Source organism: Peromyscus eremicus, chromosome 12 (assembly GCF_949786415.1).
Source record: "Peromyscus eremicus chromosome 12, PerEre_H2_v1, whole genome shotgun sequence".
NCBI classification, from domain to species: Eukaryota; Metazoa; Chordata; class Mammalia; order Rodentia; family Cricetidae; genus Peromyscus; species Peromyscus eremicus.
The window spans coordinates 77,464,259-77,490,432 of record NC_081428.1 but is presented as its reverse complement, the minus strand read 5'-3'; the positions used below and the strand labels follow the sequence as shown (position 1 = coordinate 77,490,432).

The window sequence follows — 26,174 nt, the reverse complement described above, 5'->3', positions numbered from 1 at the left end:
GATTAAAGGCATGTGACTCCCAACTACTGGGATTAAAGGTGTGTGCCACCACTGCCTGGCTCTGTTTCTCTCCTAGACTGAGTCAATCTCATGTAGTACAGGGTGGCTCTGAACTCACAGAGATCCAGACAGATCTCTGCCTCCCAAGTGCTAGGATTAAAGGTGTGTGCCACCACTGCCTGGCATCTATGTTCAATCTAGTGGTTGGCTCTGTCCTCTGATCTTCAGGCAAATTTTATCATGGTGACAATATATCACCACACAGGACAAAGGGGTACAGGGGAATAGGTTTCCATAGGTACAGCCTTCCACCCCCTTTCACCAGTAAAAGGCCCCAGGCTTTTTGCTCCAGAGAATACAAAATAAAAAGCATTTTAATGGTTTCAGTGGCTTAAAGACAACCACCATGATGTGTCCACACCAAACTGGAGCTGGAGTGAGGGAAGATGGGTTGTCATACAAAGTAAGCAGCCAGGGCTGACATCTTGTCTTTTGGCCGCCTAGGGTTGGGCTTTCCTGGAGGCCTCCGGCCCCGGGCCCTCCCACGACCCTGCCTCCTTCCAGGACCACCTCGGTGCATGGGGTGGCAGGAGGCTGCATGCTTTAGCTCCACCAGCTCCTGGAAGACGGGGTCGCAGAAGATGCAGCCTGTGTGCTGTGTCTCGTTGCCAGGGAGGGGAGACTTGGCTTTGTTGAAGTCTACATCAAGCAAGGCAGCCTCGCAGGCATTGCAGGTGTCAGCAGATACCCGTACTCGGTGAGCATTTTCAAAGCAGTGTGCCACCACACTGCATGTATTGCAGGCCACCTTCCACTTGGGACCGGAGGTGGGGTCCAGAACCAGGACTCCATTCTCGCACTCCACGCACTGGCCAATGCCCAGCATGCTCAGTGAGTGCTGGCAGGTAGGGTGTGTGCACTCATTGCAGCCCATGCCTGAGGGAAGAGGAGTCCAGTGACCTAAACCTGTCTTGGCTCCCTCATCTCTGGCTGCTTTCAATGTCAAAGTGGTTCTCTTAACCTGCTTTGGGGGCATCTTGTTCACACTGGCCTGGGTTCTAACTGTTAGCATTCAGTTTCTGCTTATCTAAAAATGTTCAGTCCTCAATGCTCTGAGGATTCCAGCTGACCCCTAAACCCTCATTTTGCTTCTGAAGCTTATTCTAGGTTGCCCTCAGATCATCTGGTACTTAACTGTTGCTCTGTAAGCCACTCGGGCACAGGAAGAGACCCTCATTATCTTGGCAGTATGAATGCAGATCAAGACCCCCTGAGGACTCCTTATAAGTGCCATGGGTAAGAAAGAAAGGTACTGGCTCCCAGTCTGATAGGGGTGGTACCACCAGAGAGTGGGTGTGGGCACTGAGCCCCTCTGGTGGCAAGCTCTGCTTAGTCTGGATACATGCTCTCTTTTTTTCCAGCAAAGAGTGCAAAGGAAGACAACAGCAGTGTCTGAGAGCCTAGGGGGCTGTTTGACAGGTGTCGTTCTCTGAGGCCGCCTGCCTCTCACTCAGCCCAGCTCCTGAGGCACAGCTTGCTCCCTGCCCAGATCCTAAGTGAACAAGCCGCTTGTTCAATTGTGACCCAGGGCCTGAGCAGTGGCCCAAGTATTTCCTGAGGTCCCTGACTGAGTATTAGTGGGTACAGGTAGGGAAGGATGGGTAAGGGACCCCACTGGAGTCTGAAGTATGAAGCTGGGGACAGTCACATGCCACACTCACCTTTCTTCATGTCTCGGAAGGGTGGGTGGTTATAGCAGTAGGGACACAGTGGGTAGCTCTTGCCCCGGGAGCCTGAGGACCACAGGACTAGTTCAAAGTCATCCAGTGGGCACCGCAGTTCCTTGTAGAGCTTGATGGTTCCATTTTGGGGGAGGGTGTAGGTCTCGTCACAGTGGGAACAGTGCAGGCGGCTTGGCCTGGCCTAGGGGATGGGGACAATAAGCAGGGGTGAGGGCTGCTGGGTCTGACTCTTGCTCTATGTCCTCCCCTTCACAGCACTGAACAGGTAATGCAGAATACCTAACAGACAGATACACAGAATGCATAATTCAGTGTCAGGCAAGGACCTCTCAAGCACTGGTATGAAGCACAGTTACCACATCTCTTCTTTCCTACCTCCCTCACAAAGGCAAGGATTCTAAGTAAGGGGCTGGTGGATGGTTCATCAGGTAAAGGTGCATGATGTTAAGCCTGAGTTCAATCCTAGAACTCATGTGATGGAAGGAGAGAACTGACTCCTACAAGTTGTTCTCTGACCTCCACATGTTATGGAATGCATGTATGTGCGTGCACACACACACACACACACACACACACACACACACACACACACACACACACTGTAAAGCCCCAGAATGTTAACAATATTCATGAGAGCAAGAGAAATGATGGCAGTGGGTGGTGGTCAGTGGGTGGTGGTCGTACGCCTTTAATCCCAGTACTTAGGAGGCAGAGGCAGGTGGATGTCTGTGAGTTTATGGCCAGCTTAGTCTACAACAGAGTGAGTTCCAGAGCAGCCAGGGCTGCACAGAGAAGCCCCATCTCGGGGGGGGGGGGGGGGGGGGGGGGGAAGGAGAGAGGAATGGTGACAAGTGTGAAGGACACCACACACTGGTCTGGTGGCTTGTTTATGTCGTTACTGGTGCCGATTCAGGCCTTTCGATCACTCTTGTGTGATAATTAAGACAACGAACATTATTTCTGCGTGACTAATGACAAAGCAGAGGCTTAAGGCAATGTCTGCGCAGGAATGCTGCGGCCAGAAGTGGCTGTAGTCCTTCCAGCTGCACATACCTGGATATACTTCATAAACCGATGGCACTTCCCACAACGTGACAGGGGCTTGCCCGTGGCAGCCAGGGGTGAAAAGGATACCTCCATCAACTCGTCCATGCCTGAGAGCAAGCAGAGCACACGAGTCAGGTCAGCCCTCCCTCCAAGAGATGGCTTGGTGGAACTGGCTGAACTAAACAGAGGCCAGCATACACGGTCAAGGGGCCAAGTGTGACTGTCTGTCAGTGATAGACTAGGGGGCTACAGCCCTGTTCATCGACTTGGTATATCCCTGATGTGGACGTTAATTAACCTGCTCCCAACAACAGCTTATGAGGAGACGTCAGTGCTGTGACCCGCAGAAGCTCAGAGCCCAGATCTATCTGGGAGTGGGCCTCAGGAGGCTCGGCCCTGTTGGAATGGCTGCTGACGAGGGGCAGGGAAGAGGCAGGTCTTACCAGCAATAGAATCAACAAAGTAGTGGAACTTTCTCTTGAAGACATCCAGGGTGTGGCCCAGGACCTGGTGGTAGTCGGCTTTGCCCTGGGCAATCAGGTTCAACTGCTTCTCCACTGCACTGCGGATGGTAGGCAGTACCAGCTCTGCATCTATAAGCCAGTGGGTGGATGCTGCTGTGGGCACTGGTACCCAGGACCCTGCCACCCCACTAGGCAGGCAAGAACTGCTGTCCTGTTTGACCCAGTCTTCCTGGAGTCCCCCTGCACTGCTTGTCTACAGAGTTGGAAGTCATCAAGGGCAGCTCCTATTGCCATCAGACTTTCCTTGATTTCCCATCAGAAAAGGTTTTTGTGTAGAAATCTTGTGCAGGATGGCTAGGTCTGTGCTGTATTTCTCCATCTCCCAAGGAACTAGGGGCACACTTTAGTGGGCAGAGATGGTGGGTATCTTAGTAAAGAAACCAGGTTTGGTTTGCAGGAGAACCCTCTGTTGGACCCATTATAATCTGTTCATCCATCAGATTCCTGAGTCTCCACAGCATCTTTGTAGTGGGGATTGGGGAAATGCATGAGGAGCACAGGGCCACTTCAGGAGGCAGCAGAGGTACAGCACAGGAAGGAGCTGGGAAGCCCAGCAGGTCATAGGTAGTGGGTAAGAGACTCACCAATCTTGTAGTAACCATGCACCAGGACAATGCCAAGGTTGGTGGGCTTGAGCCGGCGGCCACTCTCTACAGTGACATAGTTTCGCTGGCAGATGTTGTTGATGTGCACAGGGATACTGGCATCAGTCCCTGGAAGGCACAGCATGGCTCTGGGTATTCCTCAGCCTGCCCCAACAAGATGCTCTGGACTATGCACTCTAGTTTCACCACCTGTCAGAGGAACCCTGTTTTTTTGGACCCTCCCAGATACCCATGGAAGGAGTATCATGTCACAAACTGAAGCTTATTTTGCTCACTGGGTCCAGACTGCTGTCTTGTGTATGGCTGCCAGAAGCTATGATGCAGAAAGGTTCCCAAGACAGAGCAGGGCTCTCCCTGTACTGTGCTGGCACACCTGTGAATCCAGGAACAGTCTTCATTGTGTTCAGACTACAGAAGCCCAGAGAGTATAAAGGCCTCTGTTAAGGTCAGAGAGCATTCCCTAAAAACACTAAATGCAAACCGGCCTCTTCCACCTGGACTGTGGCACATACGCCCTCTTATGTCAGGTCCAGCCTCTCTCAGAGAGAGCTCATTAAGCTACTGTTGAACCTGGGTAGTTTATCCGTTTCCCCTCTCACCTTCTCCCTTTCTCTAGGCCCTTCACAACACCCAAGGCATGCTTCCCACTCCGGGGATGCAGCTTCTTTCACCTGGCAGAGTTTCTTGGCAGAGGAGTGGACGGTGAGGCGCCCTGCTGTGCTGCTGCTCAGAGGACGTGAGAATGGGACTTAACGCTGCCTGCACACCTGCCAGTGCTGGCAGAGGGACGTACCTCCTTCCCACGGCACTCTGAGCACGTTTTACAGGGGAGACACCGGCACTGGGGGTTCAGGAGCCTCCAGAGGCTCCACGGCTCACAGCCAAAGGTAGGGATTGGCCCCGATCACGGGAGTTTGACATGCAAGAGTCCCTGGGTGGCTGCCATAGTCAGCTTTTTTTTTTTTTTTTTTTTTTTAAAGACAGAGTCTCATTCCATAGCCCAGGCTGGCTTTGAACTTGTGACAGTCTTTCTTTTTCAGTTTCCTAAATGTTAGGATTACAGATAGGAGTCATTACGCCCAGGTAAGCAAGCCTTTTTCACATGGCCCATGGACCTTGTTCAACAGTACTGCTCTCACTTACTTTCCTGTTCAGAAGGTCACACAAGAACTCTGTTCACTGTCCCAAACTGAAGTGTATGTTGGTCTTTGGGTCCAGAACAGTCTCACATGTGGCTACTAGAAGTCATGGATGTGGAAAAGGTTCTCAGCACTTGGCTATGCCATCAATGGGAACTCGCTGCAGGCTGAGGTTACTGTCAGGATTCACTTCAGGTACCTGGGCCCTGGGGAGAGGCGGACCTAGACCAGAATTCTAGGGTAAGCCTGCCTAGTTAGCTGTGTTTTGGGGAGGCTGCTGATCTGTCCCAGGAATCTTTCAGAATCCTGGGCTAACCTTGAGTCTGGTGGACACTTCTCAGTGTGTCCTGGTCCCATGATGCACAAGGCTATACCACATCTTCAGATGGAAGGCCTTGCAAACAGCTGTACACAGAGGTCAGCCAGAGCCACGGGTCACACACTGGGCCACCTGTCACCACACACTGACCGGGTGCACACACACTGGGCCACCTGTCACCACACGCTGACCGGGTGCACACACACTGGGCCACCTGTCACCACACGCTGACCGGGTGCACACACACTGGGCCACCTGTCACCACACGCTGACCGGGTGCACACACACTGGGCCACCTGTCACCACACGCTGACTGGGTGCACACACACTGGGCCACCTGTCACCACACGCTGACCGGGTGCACACACACTGGGCCACCTGTCACCACACGCTGACTGGGTGCACACACACTGGGTCACCTGTCACCACACGCTGACCACCGGGTGCACATACACTGGGCCACCTGTCACCACACACTGACTGGGTGCACAGGGGTCATGGGCACGCTTGCTAGGATCACCTTTTGGCCCAGGGGCCCTGGGAATGGAAACCCCAGATCTGGACACCCACCGATACCGTGCTTCTCCATGAGTGTGATGAGCTCAGCCTCAGTCAGATAGTCTGGTGGACTCGTCTGCTTCTCCAGCATCTTCACCTCACCCACAGCGAAGGTGTCACCCTTCTGGCATGTGGGCAGACTCTCTTCCAGGGGCACGCTCTGCCAAGGCATGATCTCTGTGAAGCCTAGAGAGACGCCACTGTCATTTGAGGTTCCCACCTGGGCCTCCCGTCCAGGGATCCCATGTGTGTGTGGAGATGAGAGGAAAGGGACCCCATGGCCTGCCATTTTACCTGGGGAGATGACTGTCTTTCCTGAGCATGTAAAGTGTTCAGGCCCGATCCTGAAGGAGATAGTGCTCTGGAGATACTTGCAGTCATGGCTCACTGTGGCAATGAAGTGTCTGGTGATGTACTCGTACAGTCGCCACGCGTCACCCCCTGGAAAGGCTGAGCGTTACCAGGCGCCCTGGACTAACAACAGAGCCTTGGCATGGGTATCAAGGATGTGTGAATATTTAATGATGGCAGGAATTGAATGGAGGGCTATAAGCACATGCCAGGCAAATGCCGTACCATTAAGCCCTATCCCCAGCCTCAAAGCCTAAGAGGAGGAAGGAAAATACAGCAAGGGAAGCTGCTCTACTGCCTGGATGGCCCGTTACAGTGTTTCTAGTGGACTGCTATAAGTGGTGCTCCTGCTTCACACTCAGAGGGGCAGCAGCTCCTGGCTCCGTTGGCCTGCTCTCCCTGGTCTATTGGCATTCTTCAGGAACATGGTCCTCAGAACCACCTTAGGCTAGGTAGGCGGTACAGTCCACCCACCTTTGAGTGCGGCTACTCTGCCTCACTCCCCGACACCACGGCTGTCTGTAACCCGGCCTCTTCCCAAACAGCTGCAATCATTTCACTTCTGTCTTCCCTAAGCCAGTGACAGGCTGAGGAGCAGCCATACTGGTAAGAGGCCTGAGCCTGTCCACTGGTGCCAAATGCCTACAGCAGCTTGCCCTTCACACTCTGGAAGCTTGAGGAGCGTGAGCATGTTGGGAAGAGGAGTACCCAATACCTAATTCAGCCTCTGTAGCTGACTTCATAGGTGTGATGGGAGGGTGGTCACCAGCGTCATGGCCTTTCCGTGGGCGGTTGATGCCTTCTGCTAACAACTGTTTCACCTGGGGGAGGGGAGGCAAAGCAGAGTCCAGTCAGGCTGGCTGCCTCCCACTGGTCTTGGGTTTGTCCAAAGCCTGTCCGGAGGCCACAGCTGATGGGTTGTGCAGGGCAAGGCCTACTCCACTCACCATGTCTGCCCAGTAAGGGTGGTTGGCCTGCTGTCGCAGAGAACCCTTCAGGTCAAAGTTCTCGGGGTAGTGAGTGGTTTCTGTCCGTGGGTAGCTGATGTAGCCCTGTGTGTATAACCTCTCAGCTATCTGCATGGCATGCTGTGGTCCCATACCTGCCAAAAACAGGAGGCTCAGGTGTCTGGAAGGTGGCTAGGAGCTCACCCATAGGCTTGGGCAGTTTCGTTTTCTCCCCAAATAGACCAGCACCTCCTAAGAGGGCAAAGATAGCTCTTAGTGGGTACTGCCAGGGCTCAGAGGTTGGCTGGGCACCTGGGACACAGCCTGTCCAAAACTGAGGTCTTGAATCTGCAAAAGTGGGCCCAATGGGAAACACTGCTCACTGTGCCATGTACCACTTTAGAGTGTCATGGTGGTGCTGATGACATGGCCACCGAGTTGGATCTAGGTCTTTGAGTAGCTGAGGTTGCTGGAACCACAACTCAGTTCTGTGTCCCTAGGCTTCGGCGCTCTAAGAGAGCTTGTCCTATCGCTCTCTAACCGGGGAGCTGGCACTTGGCTACTGGTCATTTGATGGCATTGCTGTATCAAGGGCCAGCGCTGTGAGGATGGTGCTTTAAGGGACGACTGTCAAAGACCACCAGTATTCAGCCTGACTCTTGTGACAGCTAAGGAGGAGCGTTCGAGGAGTCCTGTTCTAGGACTCACAGAGAAAGGAAATTCAAATGAGACTCAAGACCCCCACCCTCCAAGCTTCAAACACCACAGCATGAGAGGTGCTTGGTGTGGGTTGAGATACTGGCTCTGCCCTATGCTGGTCTACAGATGTCTTTGGGGGTGGGGGTGGGGCTTTAGAGAAATGTCTCTACATACCCAGAGCGGAGCTGGCCACACGCAGCATCTCCACAGTGTTCAGGGCAAGTGGTCTCTGCTTGGCCTTTTCTTTCCTACTTGTAGCCTGCACCTAAGGTCGGGAGAGATGAGGAGGCCATACCAGAGTTGAACTGTGTGGACAAAGGTCTGAACTGAATCATTTGGTCTTCCTGCTCCTGAAATTCACCTTCCCCAGCAGCCTGACAACTGAACTGAGTATTTAGATCAGGAAAGCAAGGGGGAAGGGGAAGAGAAGAAACACACTCCCTATTTTTCTTGAAGGAAGAAGAAAACGTGGAGGAAGGGGCTGTAGATATAAATCCCACTGAAGTCAACACAGGCCAAGCCCCAGGCCAGCCTGCGGGCCGTGTCAGGGCTGCCAACGGCGTCACTGGCATTGCAAAACCTTCCTATTTTTTAAGGAACGCTACAAGTCATGTTTCTATGCTAAACCTCACACTTGCTCGATGGCAATCATTTTGAAATTATCTATGCGCCATGCTTGTCTGGTGAGCCACCACTTTTCACTATGGGGTAGAATACTCATAGAAAAGCTGACTCTCTGTCTACTGTAAAAATAATCCAAACAAACCAGCCAGTCTCCCGCCTTTACCAACCTCACACAGACTGGCCAGGGCAACACTTTCTAGATTCCAGACCAACAAATATGGGTGCTGACATTGAGGATATCTGTGTGCAACCCTAACTGGAGGTTAGGGTTCCTGGGGGTGGGTCCTGACATCAGTGTTACCAGTATCAAACAGCTTCACTTGTGAGTCAGCAGAGCCTGAGCAAAATGGCACCAACACAAGGCTTGAAAAAGGCAATTAGAATGTGACTGATGGAGGTTAGCTGTGACAGCTGTAGGGCCTGGTTCTATCCTGTGCAGCCAGCCATTGCTGAGCTGCATCGTCTTCCTAATCACCAAGAAGCAGACTCCTCTGATCCAAAAAAGCCCCGAGTAAAACACACCACCACCGGAGGGTAAAGGTGACTGAATATGAGATTTTAGACCTATATTCTTCTAGCTGTGTGACCTCAGGCAAGTTCACTCATGTGAACAAAGGTCCAGCTGCAGCTAGTAGCTTTGGATATTGTAGAAAAAAAATCTGTGTGAAATGGAGTCCTGCCAAAGGAGACCTTGCACCTGGGAATATTGGAGGAGACAGTGGAAATGGCGGGGCAGTGTCTCAGATGTGGACAGCAGCTGGGGTAGTGCTTCACAGCTGCACTGGCAGAAGTATATCAGGAATGTATGTGTGAATAACCATTCACTTGTCTAAGAAGCCATCTGCATTTCAAAAAGGCAGAAAGGCAAGGCCCAAGGCCACAATGATTTCTCTGATCATAGGTTTCTAGGGCCTGCCCATCCAGGACAGATGTGACAGATGTGGACAGAGAAAGAATACCTGAGCTTCTTTCTCTAGCTTTGTCATGTTTAAAAACATCTGTGCAATCTCCCGGTCAAAAACTCTAACTCGGTCCCAGTCCAACAGGAGAGACTCCTCTTTATTGGTATGAACCTGTAGGAAAGACAAAAGGAAAGCACATTGCAGGGAGGAAAGCCGAAGAAGAGGAGGCTGGTTTTGTCCATAGACAAACGGCCTTGCTCTAATGTCTCCTAACTGCTGAGCTATGGGTCCAGAGCTGATACCTCACTCTTTCTCACCCACTGAGCATCAGATAGTCCTGAGGCCCTGCTGACGAGGGCCTTAAAGGAACACCTGAACAGAGCTGTGCTTCTCACTCTGCTCCTGCCTATCAAGACCTGCCTAACAAAAGTACCTTCCTATCCCCACAGTCCTCTGCCCTACATTTTAAACCTCTGTTATGCTTTAGGAGGCTTTTATGTAAAAAGGCTCTAAAGACGGATAAAATTTGAAAGCCCAGTCTTCATCCTATGCGTGGATTTCCCGACTGCAGACACTGGCTGAATGGCTGACCTCATCATGCACCCCAGAGGGAACTCACTCCTACTTATCCAAATGTAATGTATCCAGGTTCAGCCTAGCCTATTGACCCCATGAAAACTGGTGCCTCTTCCTCCTGGGCACCAGGACCAACAACTGCTTGGTACTATAACCCACATTTGTGCTCTTAGCCTGGACCAACAAAGTGCTGATGCTGACTGGTAAAACTCTCATAGTCCACACCCCAAACCTACACCACCACACAGGAACAGAGAAGGGAAGAGAACCTTGGCCTGTAGTACCCAGTAGGTCTCTGGTTTGAAGGACTGGATTTTATCATGTCTTTCCACACAGAATCCCAGGGTAGGAGTCTGACACGGCCCAAAGGAGATGAGAGAGCTGTCTAAATCTCCGTATTTTCCCTGGAAATACTTTGTTTGGAACCTAGAGGGTTGGGGAAGAGAGAAAAACGTCAGATCAATGATTCACTCTAGGCAAACCTTATGCAAACTTAGCTTGTGGATCTGGGGGTACATGCAGAGAGGGCACACAAGGAGGATGCTCCTCACTTAGAAGAAAGCAAAAGTGACAGAGCAAGAAGCCATCAAAGAGCAGGATGTCTGTCCTGTGTGCACAGGACAGAGTGAGGACAGACGGCACACAGATAATCTGCTTATCAAGTTGTGGCGGGTGTGATGTGCATCTGATAAACAGATATTTTATTGAGGTTTTAAAAAAGTTATCTCTGGTAGCTTATGCAGGTTCTGAGGGCCTGAGGAGAGGCAGAATCCTGGCTAAAGGGACAGTCTGTGCATGTGGCAGGAGCCAGCACCTGGTGAACGCACAGCCGATGCGCAGGTCTAGCTCCTGGCGGGCATCCACTGAGAGCGCCTCATTGTGGTCCGGTTCACTCAGGCGTGTCATGGCATTACAGATGTCTGTGTCGGTGATGGAACTGAACCTGGCCCGGAACACTGTCTTCTCACCACTGTGGGCATTATTCATGACCGGCAGAATGGCATCAAGGACCTGGAAGAAAGAATCCTGGCAGTGGTTAATTCACTCTTTACCCCCACTGCTGGGCTGGCCCCCTTCCCGGTTAACCTTTCCCCACCCATACCAGGCCCTCCTATATTTCTTTGTCCTTCTAGATGTCTTGGCCTCCCCACAAACCCCTTGCCACCTGGCTGTCTCTCTTTCTAGTTGGACACACTTCCATATAAGGTATGCACCTACCTCCGCAGCCCAGTTCCTTCCTTAGTGTGGCCCCACAGCCACTACCTCTTTTACGTTACTAAGCCCGCAAAGGGCCTCATGGCCCCAAATCCCTTCCCTTTTCTGGGAGTAGGGAGTGCTTGGATGGACAGGTAGAATTTTTATATGACTGGAGAAAAGACAGAGAAGGAAAAGAGGAAATGAGTAAGAATGGGAAGGCTACAGCAGGCCCTGTGTGTGTGAGCTATGCACAGGTGGCCCTGGAACTGAGATTTGCTAAGGCTATGCAGGGGAGGAAAGTCACCAGGGAAGCTGGGGCCTGCAGTGGCATCACTATGGGAAAGCAGTGTCCATGAGCTGCTGTTGTTTCTAGCCCCAGAGGGGGTACTCCTGTGGGGTGGACAGGGAAAGGAGAGAAGAGACAGTATACAATTAAGTTTGCCAAGAGAGCTGCACGAGAACGCTGGGGGCCCTGAATCCCTGTTTTACTGGAACCATCTCCTGCACTCAAGTATGTTAGTTCCCAGGTGGGGCTGGGAATAAGGACGCAGAGGTGACCTCTATGCAGCCACAGCATGAGGGGTACTAGCAGGACCAGCAGGCATAGCCAGCAGCATTCAAGTGCCATTACAGAGGGCACACAGGAAACCTTCACCAGCCTCCCTGTAGGCAGGGCTCCCTAGGGTGGGTAGGGCCGAGGACGTGTAAGGTGGAAGATGAGATCTGTGGCTAGAGAGATGGTTAAGAGCGCTTGTTGCTTTTACAAAGGACTCAGGTTTGCAACCATGGGCAACTCCAGTTCTGGGGAATCTGATGCTCTTTTCTGACCTCTGAGGGCATCAGGCATGTACACAGTATACATACATACATACATATAGACAAAACACACACACATATTAGGAGATTGCCAAGGATATTAACTACAACAACTAAAGGTCTGCTACGGGCATGGAGCTAGACCAAACACTGACAATTCTGAAGCTTGTACCTGTCCAGAATGGGGCTTAAAAAAAAGAAATGAAGATAATGATGATTATTATTAGTGTGGGTGCACTCGCATGTGCCATGGTCTGAGTGTAGAGGTCAGAGGACAACTTTCATGACTTGGCTTTCTCCTACTATGTGGGGCTCTGGGAATTAACTCAGGTTGTCAGACTTGGTGGCAAGCACCTTTACCAGAGGAGCCATCTTGTTGGCCCTAGTTTATTCATTAAAAAAAGAAATAAAAAAAAAGATTTAATTTTTTTCACTTTATGTGTATGAGTGTTTTGCCTGTATGTATGTATGTGCCCCACATGAATGCCTGGTGCCCTGGGAGGTCAGATGAGGGCATCAGATGCCCCGGAACTGGGAGTTACAGATGGTTATAAATCTGGGTCCTTTGTAAGAGCAACAAATGTTCTTAAGCACTGAGCCATCTCTCCAACCCTAGGCGTATGTATTTTAAAGTAGCTACACATTTTCTGAAATGGAGTGGGAGAAGACTTTTTTTTAAAGCCACTATATTCCCTATGCTAGCCTCAGGAACAGTGTGACACAATCAGGTCAGGAAGGGTGGGGAGAAGGTCTAAAGGGAACCAGACTCGGTCCCATACTCACCTCAAAGCAAATATTCTCGCCTTCCTTGTCACAGTCCAGCCACAGCACAACGTAGTCACAGCCTCTGCCCTCCACCTGTCACAAAGCAGACATTGACAAGCATCTCTGTGACACTCCCCTCTGGGGACAGGGGATGGAGCCGGTTCTGAGCTTCCGGTCGGAGGACCAAGCCTGGGCTGAGCAGGAAGCTGTCTGGAGTGAGGCTGTCTCCGCACCCAGAAAAGATTTTGGTTCAGAACTATCATCCTGTTAGATCAAAAACTTGTCATTACAATGTGAGCTATCCTTCTGCGTGGTGTGGTGCACGTGCATGACTGTGCAGGTGCAGAAGCCTGCTGGCAGGGCCAGAGGAGGTGGCTGGGTACCTTGCTCTACCGTTCTGTCTTATTCCCGGAAGACAAGGTTTCCCACTGGCCCTGTAGATATGTGGTTGGTCAGCAGGCCCCAGGGATCCTCCTGCCTCTGCCCTCCACAGCATTCACCACGGGTGCTGGGATCCAAACTCAGGTCCTCACACTTGTGCGGCAAGTGCTCTTACCCACTGAGTGTCTCTCTAGACCCTATGACAGGCATTTAAAAATATTCTTATTTTTATTATGTGGTAACAAAACATACATGTGCTCCATAATTTTCAGAGGGTAATAAAAGATTAAAGTAGATTTACTGAAGGTTTTATTTTCAATATTTTTCAATATTTTTCAAACATGTATATAATATACTTCGATTATATTCAACTCCATTGTTTTGTCTTGTCCACTTTCACTGACCCTCTTCCTGTTCTACAATATGACCTTAATGTCCCAACCTACATAAATATTAAAAGAGCCAAAATGAAACAGTTAAATATTAACAGTGGTTGTTTTGGGTCATGTGGTCGTATTTTTTTTTCTTTAAACTTATCTTTACTTTTCAGTTTTTAAAAAATAATATGTACATATTTATCTATTTATAAAAGATTTTATTTATTTATTATGTGCACAGTGTTCTACCTGAATGTATGCCTGCATGCCAGTAGAGGGCACCAGATCTCATTATAGATGGTTGTGAGCCACCATGTGGTGGCTGGGAATTGAACTCAGGACGTCTGGGAGAGCTGCCAGTGAGCGCCCTTAACCTCTGAGCCATCTCTCCATTCCATACATATTTATTTTAAAATTAGCTGAGCCATTATAAAAGCAGAATATCTGCTCTCCAGAACTGGTCACAAGGATGTCTTGGACATGGAACCAGGCATGGAAGTGCCCCGTGGGGTAGCAGTTTCCACAGAAAGGGCAGAAAGATGGGTCCAGGGCTGCCAGCAAAAGCCTTGGTGTCCAAGATGTGGACGAGGACACAAATGATGTGCAACAAGAGCGCTGTTGCCACCTACAACACAGGGGGCTGGAGGGACCTCCTTGGTGAGCTCATACTCCCTCACATACCTGCAGGAACTTGACCATGTTCAGCTTGGGGTTAGCTTCCTTTTTCTCTGTTGGAGCTTGGCTGAAGAGCTCTGCAGGATCCACCTTATCCCACTTGTTGTACTTTCCTGTAAACCATATCCATGAAGACACTGAATGACAGATACTTCACAGTTCACAAGGCTCAGCCTCTGCAGCTGTCACAACCCTAGGGATACGGCAGGTGCATCATGCAGAGATGGGTATGGCTACCTTACCCAGTTGCTAACCACTTCATGACCTGTTGGAAACAGGCTCTAACTGGACCCTGGGTAGTACTGTACAGTGCTCCTTTCAATAGGTCAGGGGCAGGAGGGGAGAGGTCATCTTACCCAGAAAATCCAGAGTCATCACATGACCACAGACAGATGTCATCTTGAAGTGGACAGGTTGGCCAGCAAAGGTTCCTGTGTACTTGTGCACTGAACATGCCCCATTCAGTCCTTTGTGTGAGGACATGTTCCCTGGGGAGGCAAGGCCACAGACAACCGTGAGACTGAGTTGTAGATGCTGTGGGTCCCTGAGCCTACATGCTGACCCTCAGAGGACAAGAGTACTCCTTCCCCAAAGTGGTCACTGATAACATTCCCCAGCCCACCTGCAGTTAGGTAGGTACGGGGTGACTTTACAGTGCTCAGGGACAAAGGCATCTATGAAAATGTAACAGTGACTCACACCGGAGTCCCATACTGGCTGGGAACTAGAGGCGGAGACTCTTGGACTCTCACTGCATTTGTTTTCTCTTCTCAATTTGAATTCTACCTTCATTTAGTTAGATTTTAAGGTTACCAGAAACCTCCTAATTATCATACCCTATACTATGTTCCCTCAGCTGAACACTCCTGGTACTTGGAGATGAGATGAGCCTTCTGTACCCCTCTGGACCTTTGGATATATTCTCAGCTTAACTAGGGGTTCTTCCTTCTCCAACTGTTGGTAAAAGGGAGGTCAAGGTCCAATTGCTCTTCCTATTTAGAGGGAAACAACCCCTATGTGCCAACCCTCAATGGCAGAGTGGGTCCTGATGGGCAAATCTTCCTCTACTTTCCTGGCTCTTAGGTCACTGGTCACTTGTGAGAAGTAGAGGGTGTAACTGTAAGTACATCAAGGGCCCAGTAGGCAGTAGTGAATTTCTAGTGGTGCAAAATCCAAGACTTAGTCTCATCTACCTCCTCCCAGGATTGCTTCTTGCGCGTATGACCAGTGCCCCTAGCTGGTCCAGCATGTTGACAGACACAGCAGTTCTACTCCACTATCCTCCCTGGAGGCTTCAGCCCTCGTACCCTGTATGTGGACACAGCACGTCACAGGAGATCTGCTACTGAGGTGTTTCCTAAAACAATCCCAGCTCACCCTACCAGCCGGTGGAGGCACATTTTTGGAAAAGAAATGCTGTAAAAAGCATAAATGACAGTGCTTACAGATTAAAGCAATCAAACAGCCTAGTACTTTTGTTTTTTCTCACCTCGGGAGAGGATTTTGGCGATGGACTGTGCCAGGGATGGCTTTTCTGCTACCATGAGCACGGTCTTCATTCCTGCTCCAGGCTGTCAGGGCCACAGACTGCAGCACCCACACCCAAGACAACAGCAGGAGAAAAGCTTAGAAATGTCTCCTCTGTAGCTCAACACGACTGTCAGTGCTGACTCCTGAAGGGAAGAAACGACAATACATTTATTTCATCCCCTCCAGTGCTCAGGGAACTCTTTGAAGAGAGGCAGAAAGAAGGTAGAGGCAGGAGTGAAGCATAGTGAGATGCTTTCTACCAGGCAGCAAGGACCTAACGGCATGCACTCAGCAGTTGCTGAGGGAAGGAGAAACATTTTCTTCAGTGGTGTAGCTACTGGTGACGTCCAGGACCCTGTAAATAACCTAATGAAACTCACTGGGTCACACACAAGATGTCAGACGTGAAAGCAGAGGGCAACAAGTTGGGAAGAAGAAGGGAATCCCAGAGAATGGGGCAAAAAGGGCAATCAGTCATGAATGTGATAAAAAATATATTATATTCATGTATGAAAATGTCACGATGAAACCCATTAGTAGGTATAAGCAACATGGGTTGGTAAGATGGCTAGGTGGGTAGAACAAGGAAAGTCACTTTTCTTTCTTACATTTGGCAAAACCAAATACTACTGTTCTGCTACAGGAACACAGCAGCAAAGTGACTCCTGATGACATTCTATACCCACACATCAGTGCCTTGCTCAGGAGACCGGAACTAACAGAGACTCACAACAGGACAGTGTGCAGAGAAGAGACTTAGATCTAAATGGGATGTCTATCAAAAACCCCTCCCCTCAGGGCTCAGGCAGAAAGATTTTAAGAGCCAGAGGTGATAGAAGACTTCAATAAAGTATCTTCCAGACACAAAAGCACTGATGCACATGTAAACTCACAGAGATTGTGGCAGCATGCACAAAGTTTGGGCCAGATGGAGTCGCAACACTGAGAGAAGGAAGTGGACACAGGCTCCCACCCCTAACCAGGAAGCTATCTGCAACTGACATCCACTGGCAAAGGAAAACTTCATTTTTTTCCAACAGAGTCTTAATGTGTATTAACCACACCTCAGGGCAGGCCACATGCCCAGGAGTAGTTGGCCACCCCAAAATGAACTGAACAGTATTTCTGTAGTCTTTTTGTCTCATTTTGCTTTGTTTGGACATTTTTTGTCTTATTGACATTTTCCTTGCATTGGTTTTTGTGTGTGTGTGTGTGTGTGTGTGTGTGTGTGTTTGTATCTGTGTTTTACTTTTTTTTTTAAGGGGGGAAGAGAATACAAAGTTGGGTGCATAGAGAGGTAGGGAGGAATTAGAGGAGGGGAAAACATGATAAAAATATATTGTATGAAAAAAATCTTTTTTTCACTAAAAATGTCTTAGAAAACAAAACAACAATAACCATACTTGGGCACTTGGAAGGTAGGGTGAGAGGATCAATAGTTTAAGATCGGTCATTGGCTACACAGGGAACTCAAGGCCAGTCTGGACTACCTGAGACTTTATCTCAAAATAGCAAAACCACAACCAACCAAAGACATCCATTTGGAGCCCCTGCCAGCGCTCCCTGGCTGGACTGCTCTACCACTCTGAAAAATACCGTTTGGTGACCCCTCTTCCTCTTGGCTTATTGTTTGGGCAGGGTATGGAAGCCAGGCTCTTGCACAGAGCTGCATCAGCCTCCGAGCTCTTCTAACGCTGTCTACCAGAGTCAAGCCTCTCTTCTCACACCCATAGCCCTTGGCCAGGCATCTGTCTTAACTAACCCACATTACACTGTGCTATGGCCAGTGATGCCTTGCAAGAGAACACGCAAACCTCATATCTGGACCACTGTTGGCCCTGCTGCAGCTTTCTGGGTTCAGGTAAGATGGTACAAAGCAACGCTGGTTCATGTCCTCTTAGAGCTCACACTACAGTGCTGGGTCTCCATAGGTGGGGAGGGTAAGAGACAGGGTAGGGCTGGACAAGATGGCATCTGGGAGAGGTGTGCAGGCAGGAGGGATCAGGAAGGTGAGGCCTGGAGAGACATGGCTGGACAGTTGGAGGGGCAATGAAGTGGGTGGGGTAGGGTGGGGAAGCCGGTGGCAGCGAAGGATTGCCCTGGAGTATAACAACCCGATCTCAAATATTAAAGGGGCCTCTAGAGGCCACACAGGTGACTGGACCCTGAAGAGCCAGGGCTAGACAAGACTGGGATGGGATAACACAGATAACCTCTAGATTTTTGGCTCAGGCGACTGAAGGAAGAGATTCCTGCTGGTTGATGAAAACTTGAGAGAGAAGCAGGTCAAGTCAGAATCAGGAGCAGTTTGGGTATGGCAGAGGAAGCAGCAGTGGTACATGGAAGGAATGCAGCTGGGGGCCAAGGAGATGAAGAGGAGCCATTAGGACGTGGCAGGAGAGGTGAGGCCTGAAATCTAAGAAACTGAGCCCTTCGGTGGTCTTTTTGACACCATTACAGTGTCAGATGTAGGATGTGTGATAGAGCAGCCAAGACCTGACCATAGGTTTAAGCAACCTAAGTGAAGCCCAGTGACCTTGATGGGAACCATCTGTCCAGTGACAAAAGCAAAGGCTGAGTGGGATGAATTCTAGAAAACTCTAAGTGTGCTTTTACAGTTCCTTTTAGATGGATGGCATGCCCCTGTGAACACTGTCCTAGAACAGAAGGAAGATGAGGGAGTGGGAAGCTACTGGAGTGACATCGGAGTGGGCCAAGGGTTGAGAGGCAGCTGGCCAGCCAAGGGCATGGAGAGCAGCCTAGGGAGTGTGTCCAGGCAGTCTGGGGTCAGGCAGGAAGCAAAGGAGGTGGTACCTCTAGATCAGGAGAGGGCAGAGGATGAGAGGCATGGACAAGATGGCAACCTGACTCTAGGGAGGGTAAGGAGAGGGTGCTGGAAGGGGCTACAACACTGTGTTCTGTGGGCTCCAGTGGTAAAAAGCTTGGTACTAAGGTGGGAATGAAGGTAGAGGGAGCAACTCTTGGCTTTCAAGATCCTGAATCAGGAATATGGATAGGCTAGGACAATGAACACTTATCTGAGGAGGGAAAGCGTCCCGAGGGGAGACCACAGAAACAAGTGGTAAGTGCTTGCAAGACTGTTCATGTGGACAGTGAGCCCTTTGAGGCAGGACAGGACTGTGGTGGAAGGACCAGATGAGACATCTATGAGAAACCACTGCTGGGGGAATTCTCCGCAGCATTATCATTCAAAGTAAAAGATCAGAACCAACCTAGCAGTCAAGAGGGAACTGGTTACATGAAGGAATGACATGTAAGTACAACAGAACACCCACAGGTCGCCAGGATGAGTTACATAGGGAACCCCGTGCAAGTAACCCAAAAACGAAGCATTGCTACCAGTGACCAAACATGCCTCTGTGTACAGGTGCTCGTTTACAAAAGGCAGGTGAATCTGCACATAACTCAGAAGCAGGTGCCTGGGGAGGGCATGCAGGTCTGGGGTCGGGGGTGGCTCTAGCTGGTCACAAGCCTTTCTGTACTATTTAAAAATTTGGTGCCATGGATGTCTATGACTGATTAAAGAGAACAAAGACAATGGATTTTAGAATATGGGCTGCAAAGAGCACTGTCCACAACAATGGAGATGTCAATGCAAACTCCTACGATAAAGGGGTTTGTTACTCCTTATGACGTATGGAAGCAGCCGAAGTCACAGTTAGCCTGGGCTATCACAGTCGTTGCTGTAGGGCCACAAAGAAATAAAATTTGCCCCAAATAAAAACCTGAACGTTTTCCTTAAATATACAATCTCAGGGGAAAAAAAGCCAAGCTATTAAAAAATGTACTTGTTCTGACTTCCTGACCTATATCCCCCTGAAAACCATACCTGGGCATCACAGGTCTGTCTCTACATGGACTGCGTTACTGCTAGTCTAGGTTACTGCTTATCTTTGGCACTGAGTGCACAATGCCTGTTTGCTGGAGCAATGAATGTATGTGTGGAACAGCCATGCCTCTGATGTCCATGCTGGTCAAGTTTTGGTTTAACCAGAGCCAGAGGACCAGAACTGAAATTTAAAGGGGACACAGAGACGAGAAAGGAAAACTGGACGCAGGAGGGAAGAGAGGACCAAACACTGGACAGTCCTGCCAGCATTGCTGGGATGCACATTGTCATTATATTGCTCTATAAGGAATGTGGGTCACACTAGAGCTGGAGGGGCAGCATGTGGATGTGCCCTGGGACCCATTTGCTCTAGAACCTGTGCTCTAAGATTTTATCCTGTTGCCTCTGAGAATATCTCTGCTGTACTCCCTGTAGTACCTAACTACTAAGCCTGGTGTGGACTCTCAGGTTCTTGTCCTATAGCCCCCAGAACATAAGCAAGTGATGGGAGAGCAGAGGCTTCTGTTCACTCACTCTAACGGGAAGCAGTGGATGGTGAGCAAACACCAGTGAATGTCTGAATACATGAGAAAATTCTATCTGTAAAGTGAACAAAATGCTTACAGATACTTTAAAAACAAAAAGAAACCAAAACCAAAACTTATGTTAGTGAGGGCGTGGTAGGAGGCAGAGGCAGACAGATCTCTTAGTGTAAGTTCGAGGCCAGTCTGGTCTATACAGTGAGTTCCAGGACAGCCAGGGCTACACAGTGAGGCCTCATCACACAATGGCAGCAGCACCTGACTTTAACTACAGGGTACTGCAAACACTTTCATTCCTAGGAGCTCTTCTTCCATGGTTTCAAAGTTCTGGGAACTTTGTATCTCTACCTCTCCTCTGCAACCCAAGATCCTAGGTTACTGAATAGACTGGCAAGTCCCTTCAGACACAAACATTCTGCCTTAGCAGGATTACATTGCTTATCCAGGAAAAGGAATATAATTGGAATTTACATACATATATATATTACATCCATCCATCCAGGAAAGGAATATAAGTTTCCTTCCTTCTAGCCCAGAACACGTTCCTTTTCCCAGATCAGATTCTACCTTTTAAAAAGATTTCTCAAGATGTAGTTGTGATTAATCACAAGATCTCCTGATTTCCGGTTAAGGCACATCTTCCATTTCAAAATGAAAATGAATGAGAAAACCTGTTACAAGCATCCCTTACATACCACATTCACACTTTTGATAGAGTAACACTTCTATTTACTTAAGTTTTTGCTTTTTTGTGTGTGTGTGGAGAGACTGGGCATTGAGGCAGGGCCTCATGTAGCCGGTGCTGACCTCAAATTCACTATGTAGCCCAGGATGGCCTTGAACTCTTGATCTTCCTGCCTTGAACTCCCGAGTGCTGGGAATATAGGCATACACCAAAATGTCTAGCTAAGATTTTTAGATATAATCACTTAAATCTATAAAATACTCTGTAACATAAACCTACAAGATACACCAAGTTTAATCTTGTCAAGGCCCTGAGACTACAGTTTGTCCTATTCTGGAGTTAGGTAAGCAAGTGCTATTTAGGTGTTGACTGCAAAGAGAGAATAGCAAGACAGCCTGTTTATACCTTGCCAAATCTCACCAGCAATGCCACCATCACTGTGTCCTTTGGGAGACACTGGAAATGTGGGCATTTCCTTTTGGGTCAGTGTCTTATTTAGTAGTAGATTTAACTCGATGAGAAGGCCTGAAAGGGGTCAGCAAAGCACCGAAGTCTGAGATTGTAATACTCCAGTGATTTTTAAACACTTACAGACCCAGGAAAACAGGCCTACCTCTTAAGCCCCTTCTTTGTATCGAGTACGCTGCAGCTCTATCTACCAGTATCTCTATAAAATAGGAGTTACTTAAAAATTTAAAAAACATGTATTTTATGTGTGTGTACATGTACGGGTGCACACATGCTGCCTGTCACAAGTGGAGATCAGAGGACAACGTATGGGATTCGGCTTTTTTCTTTCACCATGTGGGTTCCGGAGATTGAAATCGGGCTGTCAAGCTTGGTGGCAAAAGCGATGAGCCATCTCACCAGTTGAAGTTTTTAAAGCTAGAGTAAATTGCAGTTCATAACAATTCAAGCTAGTGACAAGGAACCTTGGCAAACGTTTTCTTTTGTTTGTTTGTTTTGCCTCCCCGACTATCAAACCCTAACTGTTCTGGCTTCTCGCGTCCTGTTCCCAAAGGCGTGAGTGACAAACCGGTTAAGAGAGGTCACCGTCTTCCCTTTCACCTACGCGTAAGTTGCTGGCCTTCCACTCTAGCTGACTGGTTCACCCAAGTTTTTCTCCAAGTCTCCGGGCCGAGCAGGCTCCGGGAGGTAAGCGAGTGGAACCTTCGGCTCAGAAGGCGGAGCGCAGGCCTCGGCCGGCAGCACGGCCTCCGGGAGCCCGTTTCCCTACCCGCGGGTCGGGGGAAACACCTCACCTCGGGGCCGCGGCGAGCTCGGTGGAGCAGCAACAGTCGCTCCCCAAGCGCCGGCCCACCTCTGCCCAGAGGCCCCAGCGCGAGGGCCGGGCGGGCGGGAGAAAGCGGCGCCCCGCAGGGACCCTCGCCCCCCCCCCCCCGCCCCCGCCCGGGGCTGAGCGCCGCTATTATTCCGGAAACGCCTGAGAAAGCCAGCGTCTTCCGCTTCCTCGCGCAGCCAGCAGCCCACTGCTCACCCGCTGTGCCGCTGCAGCTCTCGCTCGCTCCGGCCGGGCTCTCCCGGTGGCCACTCGTGGATCCACTTCCGGCTCTGTCCGCTTGTGGTGTCCTCTCGTCTGCTCTCCGATGTCGACACTTCGGTGTCTGCAAGTTCCGAGGCTGGTGAGTTCCGGGTGCCCAGCTGTCTGTGTCCGGTTTGGTACAGAGGGGGTTCCCCAAGCCTCCACTATGTCCCTTCTCCCTGCATCCTGGAGGGGGGGTCCCCCCAAAATCATCCAGAGAAAACAATAATGATTATGATCATTATGATTATAAAAACAAAAACAATTAAAATAAATTTAAAATTATAGACAGCAGGCTTCTTTCAGAGTTAGAAACATTTGGAGAGTCAAGGATGGTGGCTCACACCAGCAATCCAGCAATCAGGAGGCTGAGGCGGAGAGTTAGAGGCCAGTCAGGGCTACACAGTGAGTTTCATTCCGCCTGGACTACAGACTATACAAAACAAAACAAAACACCATCTATAATTTTGTAGACTGTACTATTTGTGTTAATATATTGGGAAGATAATGTATAAAATTTTTCTAGAGTGTTAGGATCACAGAAATTTTAGAATAGTTTTCATGACTTTATTAGCATATTGTTTTTAATAGCCTGGTGTAGCAACATATAACCTTTAATCCCAGAACATGGGAGGCAGAGGCAGGTGGATTTCTGTGAGTTCAAGGACAGCCTGATCTACAGAGCAAGATCTAGGACAGCCAAGGCTACACATAGAAACCCTGTCTCAAAAAAAGCAAAAACCAAAGACCAAAACAAAACAAAAAAACAACCCCCCAAAACCAAAACAAACAAACAACAACAACAACAGTCCAATCCTTCTGGTTTTAAACCATCACTCTGTTATCAAGACTGGGCCCAGACAGTTCCAACAAGCTGTCAATACATCGATTAAAGAGACAGCTAAAATGGCTGTAAGATGGCCCAGCCTGTAAAGACAATGGCTGTCAAGCTGGCCATGTGCACATGAGATAAATAAAAATAAAGAGATAAGTAATGCTAAAAAGCAGAGAAAGGAGGTTTATTCAGTGTGCCCACATGTGACAGAGGAACAACCAAAGAGGTCTAGTGAATCTCCCCACACGTTTTTGAGGTCCTGACATGAGGCTTAGGTTTAAGTAAAGAGCAAGAGCTACGCTTAACCACACAGTCATGGTCAAGGTTGTTAAGTCTCAAACCTGGACAAATGGCAGAGGGGCCTGTTTAACATATCAGAGCGGACCTGGCCTCCAGGTTCTTCCAGCATCCCTCAGTCCCCACCTGCTGACAGACCCTGCCCTCTACCCTGAACTCTCCAGCCCAGGGGTTGGGCTGCCCTTCCCCCAGAGGCTCTTCCCTATGTAATCCAGACATTATTGGTTACCTGCCCTTTGTACCTTTGGCCTCCTGGCTGCTGCACCTGGTTCTTCTCTCTCCCCTCTCCCTTTCCCTACCTCACACGGCTCAGCTTAGTCTGGTCATGTCCACTCTGGACTTTCCCAGGTGTCTCTGCCTCTGACTACGCTCTCCCTTTTATCTATAATAAAATTTTCATCCACCATACCTAGGAGCAGTCATGTCCTTTGCTTTTTATTTATTGTTTTCATTCAAAGGTGAGGTCTCACCCATAATCTACCCGTCATTGTCTCATAGTGATCTGATAAGTTGTCAGAACTGAGTGAAATCTCTTCCTCAGAGGCAAGTCCCTTCAGTGGCTGGTCCCAAGGCTTCAGCCTTTTCCCTCTCCCAGAATGAGGTTCCTGGGGAAATTTTAATTCTTTGGGGACAATAGTCTGATAGCACAAGTGTCTGTAGTTAAATTATCATTGTAACATCCTGGCAGGAGTGATATCCTAAAGACCAGCCCCTCCCTTTGTCGATCAGGTTATGATCTCTGTTGCTTCTTTTTTGAAGTCTCATTACCTGGCTTTGTTCTAGGACAGAAAAACCTGGGTTGAAGGGTCTTCAGAACTTAGAAGCGATCAGAGCACCCCACTCCTTCTGAGACCCCAGTTTCCTGCTGTGTGAAGAGGTGCTTTTACTGCCCTGAGGATGCATGCTCTCGTCCCAGTTCACCAGGCATTTAAAAGTGAACAAGAAGCCGGGCGGTGGTGGCGCACGCCTTTAATCCCAGCACTCGGGAGGCAGAGCCAGGCGGATCTCTGTGAGTTCGAGGCCAGCCTGGGCTACCAAGTGAGTTCCAGGAAAGGCGCAAAGCTACACAGAGAAACCCTGTCTCGAAAAACCGGAAAAAAAAAAAAAAAGTGAACAAGAAATCTTTTTCCGAGAGGCTCAGCTTCTCAGGGGAGTTGAGGTCACTCTCCCTCAGGGAGATGAGTCCACCAGCCAGCTCCTGGGTTCTGGTCCACAAGTTTCTAGCAGGTGCTTCCTCGCAGTATGCTTCTATGGGGCAAAGGCAGAGCCACCAAGACTGCCATCAGACCATTGTGGTAAGTGACCTGCAGAGCCCAGAAAGCCTGGGAGGGTGGTGAGCAGGGACCAGGGGTACGATGACCCTCTTCTCAAAGCAGGGAGGAGAGTGTTTCCCAGCTGGCACGGGCCCCAGGAGCAGTGGCCGTGGGAAGCAGAGTGCTGCCGGTCGTAAGCCATGGCCTGGACTTCCGTCCTGCTCATGCTGGTGGCCCACCTGACAGGTAAGGATCTCTTGGGGCTCAGAGCCTCCTGGCCCCTCCTCTTGCCTTGCTGTGCCCCGGTGATGGCCACGGTTCTGTCTTCTCAGGTTGTGGCCCTCAGCCCACGCTGCATCAGCCACCGTCTGCCTCTTCCTCGCTGGGAACCACCATCCGCCTCTCCTGTGCCCTGAGCAGCAACCATAACATCAACATTTACAGCATTTACTGGTACCAGCAGCATCCAGGCCACCCTCCCAGGTTCCTGCTGAGATATTTCTCACGCTCAGACAAGCGCCAGGGTCCCAAGATACCTCCTCGCTTCTCCGGATCCAAAGACGTGGCCAGGAACCTGGGGTATCTGAGGATCTCTGAACTGCAGCCCGAGGACGAGGCTGTGTATTACTGTGCCATGGGGCTCCGGAGCCAGGAAAAGGAGAACTGGATGGAGAGGGAGAGAGGAGGAGAAAAGTAGTTTACAGATTCGGAATCCCAGGCTCTGGAGACATTCAGACCCTAAACTGAAGGTGCCGTTTGCTTTGCTCAGTTAGGCTGATATAGGGAGGAGGGGTAGAGCCTTGGGGCTTCACAGAGCCAAGAAGATGGAGCCATTCAGCTTTTCCATGTCTTGCAATGTTGCTGTGAGCCCCACTGGAGGCTGGATTATAGAATTAAAGCTGTTTTTCTGAGTTTGGCTTGACTGGTTTGTGATATCAGAGCCAATGTAATAACTGGCTAGTCCCCAGAACCTGACTAGTCATTCTCAGATTGGCCAGGCACCATGAACAGCAAACTCATTTTGATCACGGGTAAGTGGATGACAGAAACATCTTGGAGGGGGACCTCCTTGCCAGGGACAGCGTCTTCTATTGTCACCCTCACAGTCACAGAGGAAAGTTTAGGAAACACCATCATTGGCCCTCTACTTTGGGGGAGAGCAGATGTCAAGTGACAGGCTTAGAGCATGTTCCGCTCCTTGGTGCTAGTGATGTTTTGGGATGGGGCTGCCTTGTCATGGAGCTGCCTTTGTGTTGTGGGTGTTGAGCAACTTCTCTGGCCTTTGCTACCAGATGCAGTACACAGCACATGCCCCCCACTGTCAGTGATGACAACCCCAGACGGATCCAGATATCAGTAAAGGTCCCCAGGGTGAGCTACATCTACCTTCTGTGC

General features: G+C 49.8%; 2 protein-coding genes across 6 annotated transcripts; one reads left to right on the top strand and one right to left on the bottom strand.

Moving 5' to 3' along the window:
- Positions 1–356: 356 nt before the first annotated feature.
- Positions 357–24,437, bottom strand: Top3b (DNA topoisomerase III beta). 4 transcript variants are annotated; one of them, XM_059277722.1, is made up of 19 exons: positions 24,295–24,437; positions 22,350–22,580; positions 15,734–15,917; positions 14,601–14,732; positions 14,251–14,357; positions 12,830–12,904; positions 10,848–11,044; positions 10,303–10,459; positions 9,515–9,628; positions 8,106–8,196; positions 7,233–7,387; positions 7,001–7,106; positions 6,229–6,375; positions 5,947–6,120; positions 3,898–4,026; positions 3,233–3,382; positions 2,796–2,896; positions 1,722–1,923; positions 357–936 (listed from the first exon to the last, which is right to left on the bottom strand). In XM_059277722.1, exons 3-19 carry the CDS (start codon positions 15,801–15,803, stop codon positions 455–457), a joined length of 2,589 nt encoding a protein of 862 aa, XP_059133705.1. In that variant the 5' UTR covers positions 15,804–15,917; positions 22,350–22,580; positions 24,295–24,437; the 3' UTR covers positions 357–454. The 4 variants fall into 4 exon arrangements, with proteins under 4 accessions (XP_059133705.1, XP_059133706.1, XP_059133707.1 ...); XM_059277723.1 differs by lacking the exons at positions 22,350–22,580; positions 24,295–24,437 and adding an exon at positions 22,114–22,243; XM_059277724.1 differs by lacking the exons at positions 22,350–22,580; positions 24,295–24,437 and adding an exon at positions 21,924–22,107.
- A 200-nt stretch (positions 24,438–24,637) lies between these two features.
- Vpreb1 (V-set pre-B cell surrogate light chain 1) lies at positions 24,638–25,690 on the top strand. Of its 2 annotated transcripts, none has more exons than XM_059277720.1 (3): positions 24,638–24,821; positions 24,903–25,025; positions 25,112–25,690. In XM_059277720.1, exons 2-3 carry the CDS (start codon positions 24,980–24,982, stop codon positions 25,474–25,476), a joined length of 411 nt encoding a protein of 136 aa, XP_059133703.1. In that variant the 5' UTR covers positions 24,638–24,821; positions 24,903–24,979; the 3' UTR covers positions 25,477–25,690. The 2 variants fall into 2 exon arrangements, with proteins under 2 accessions (XP_059133703.1, XP_059133704.1); XM_059277721.1 differs by having other exon boundaries at positions 24,900–25,025.
- Positions 25,691–26,174: the final 484 nt, after the last annotated feature.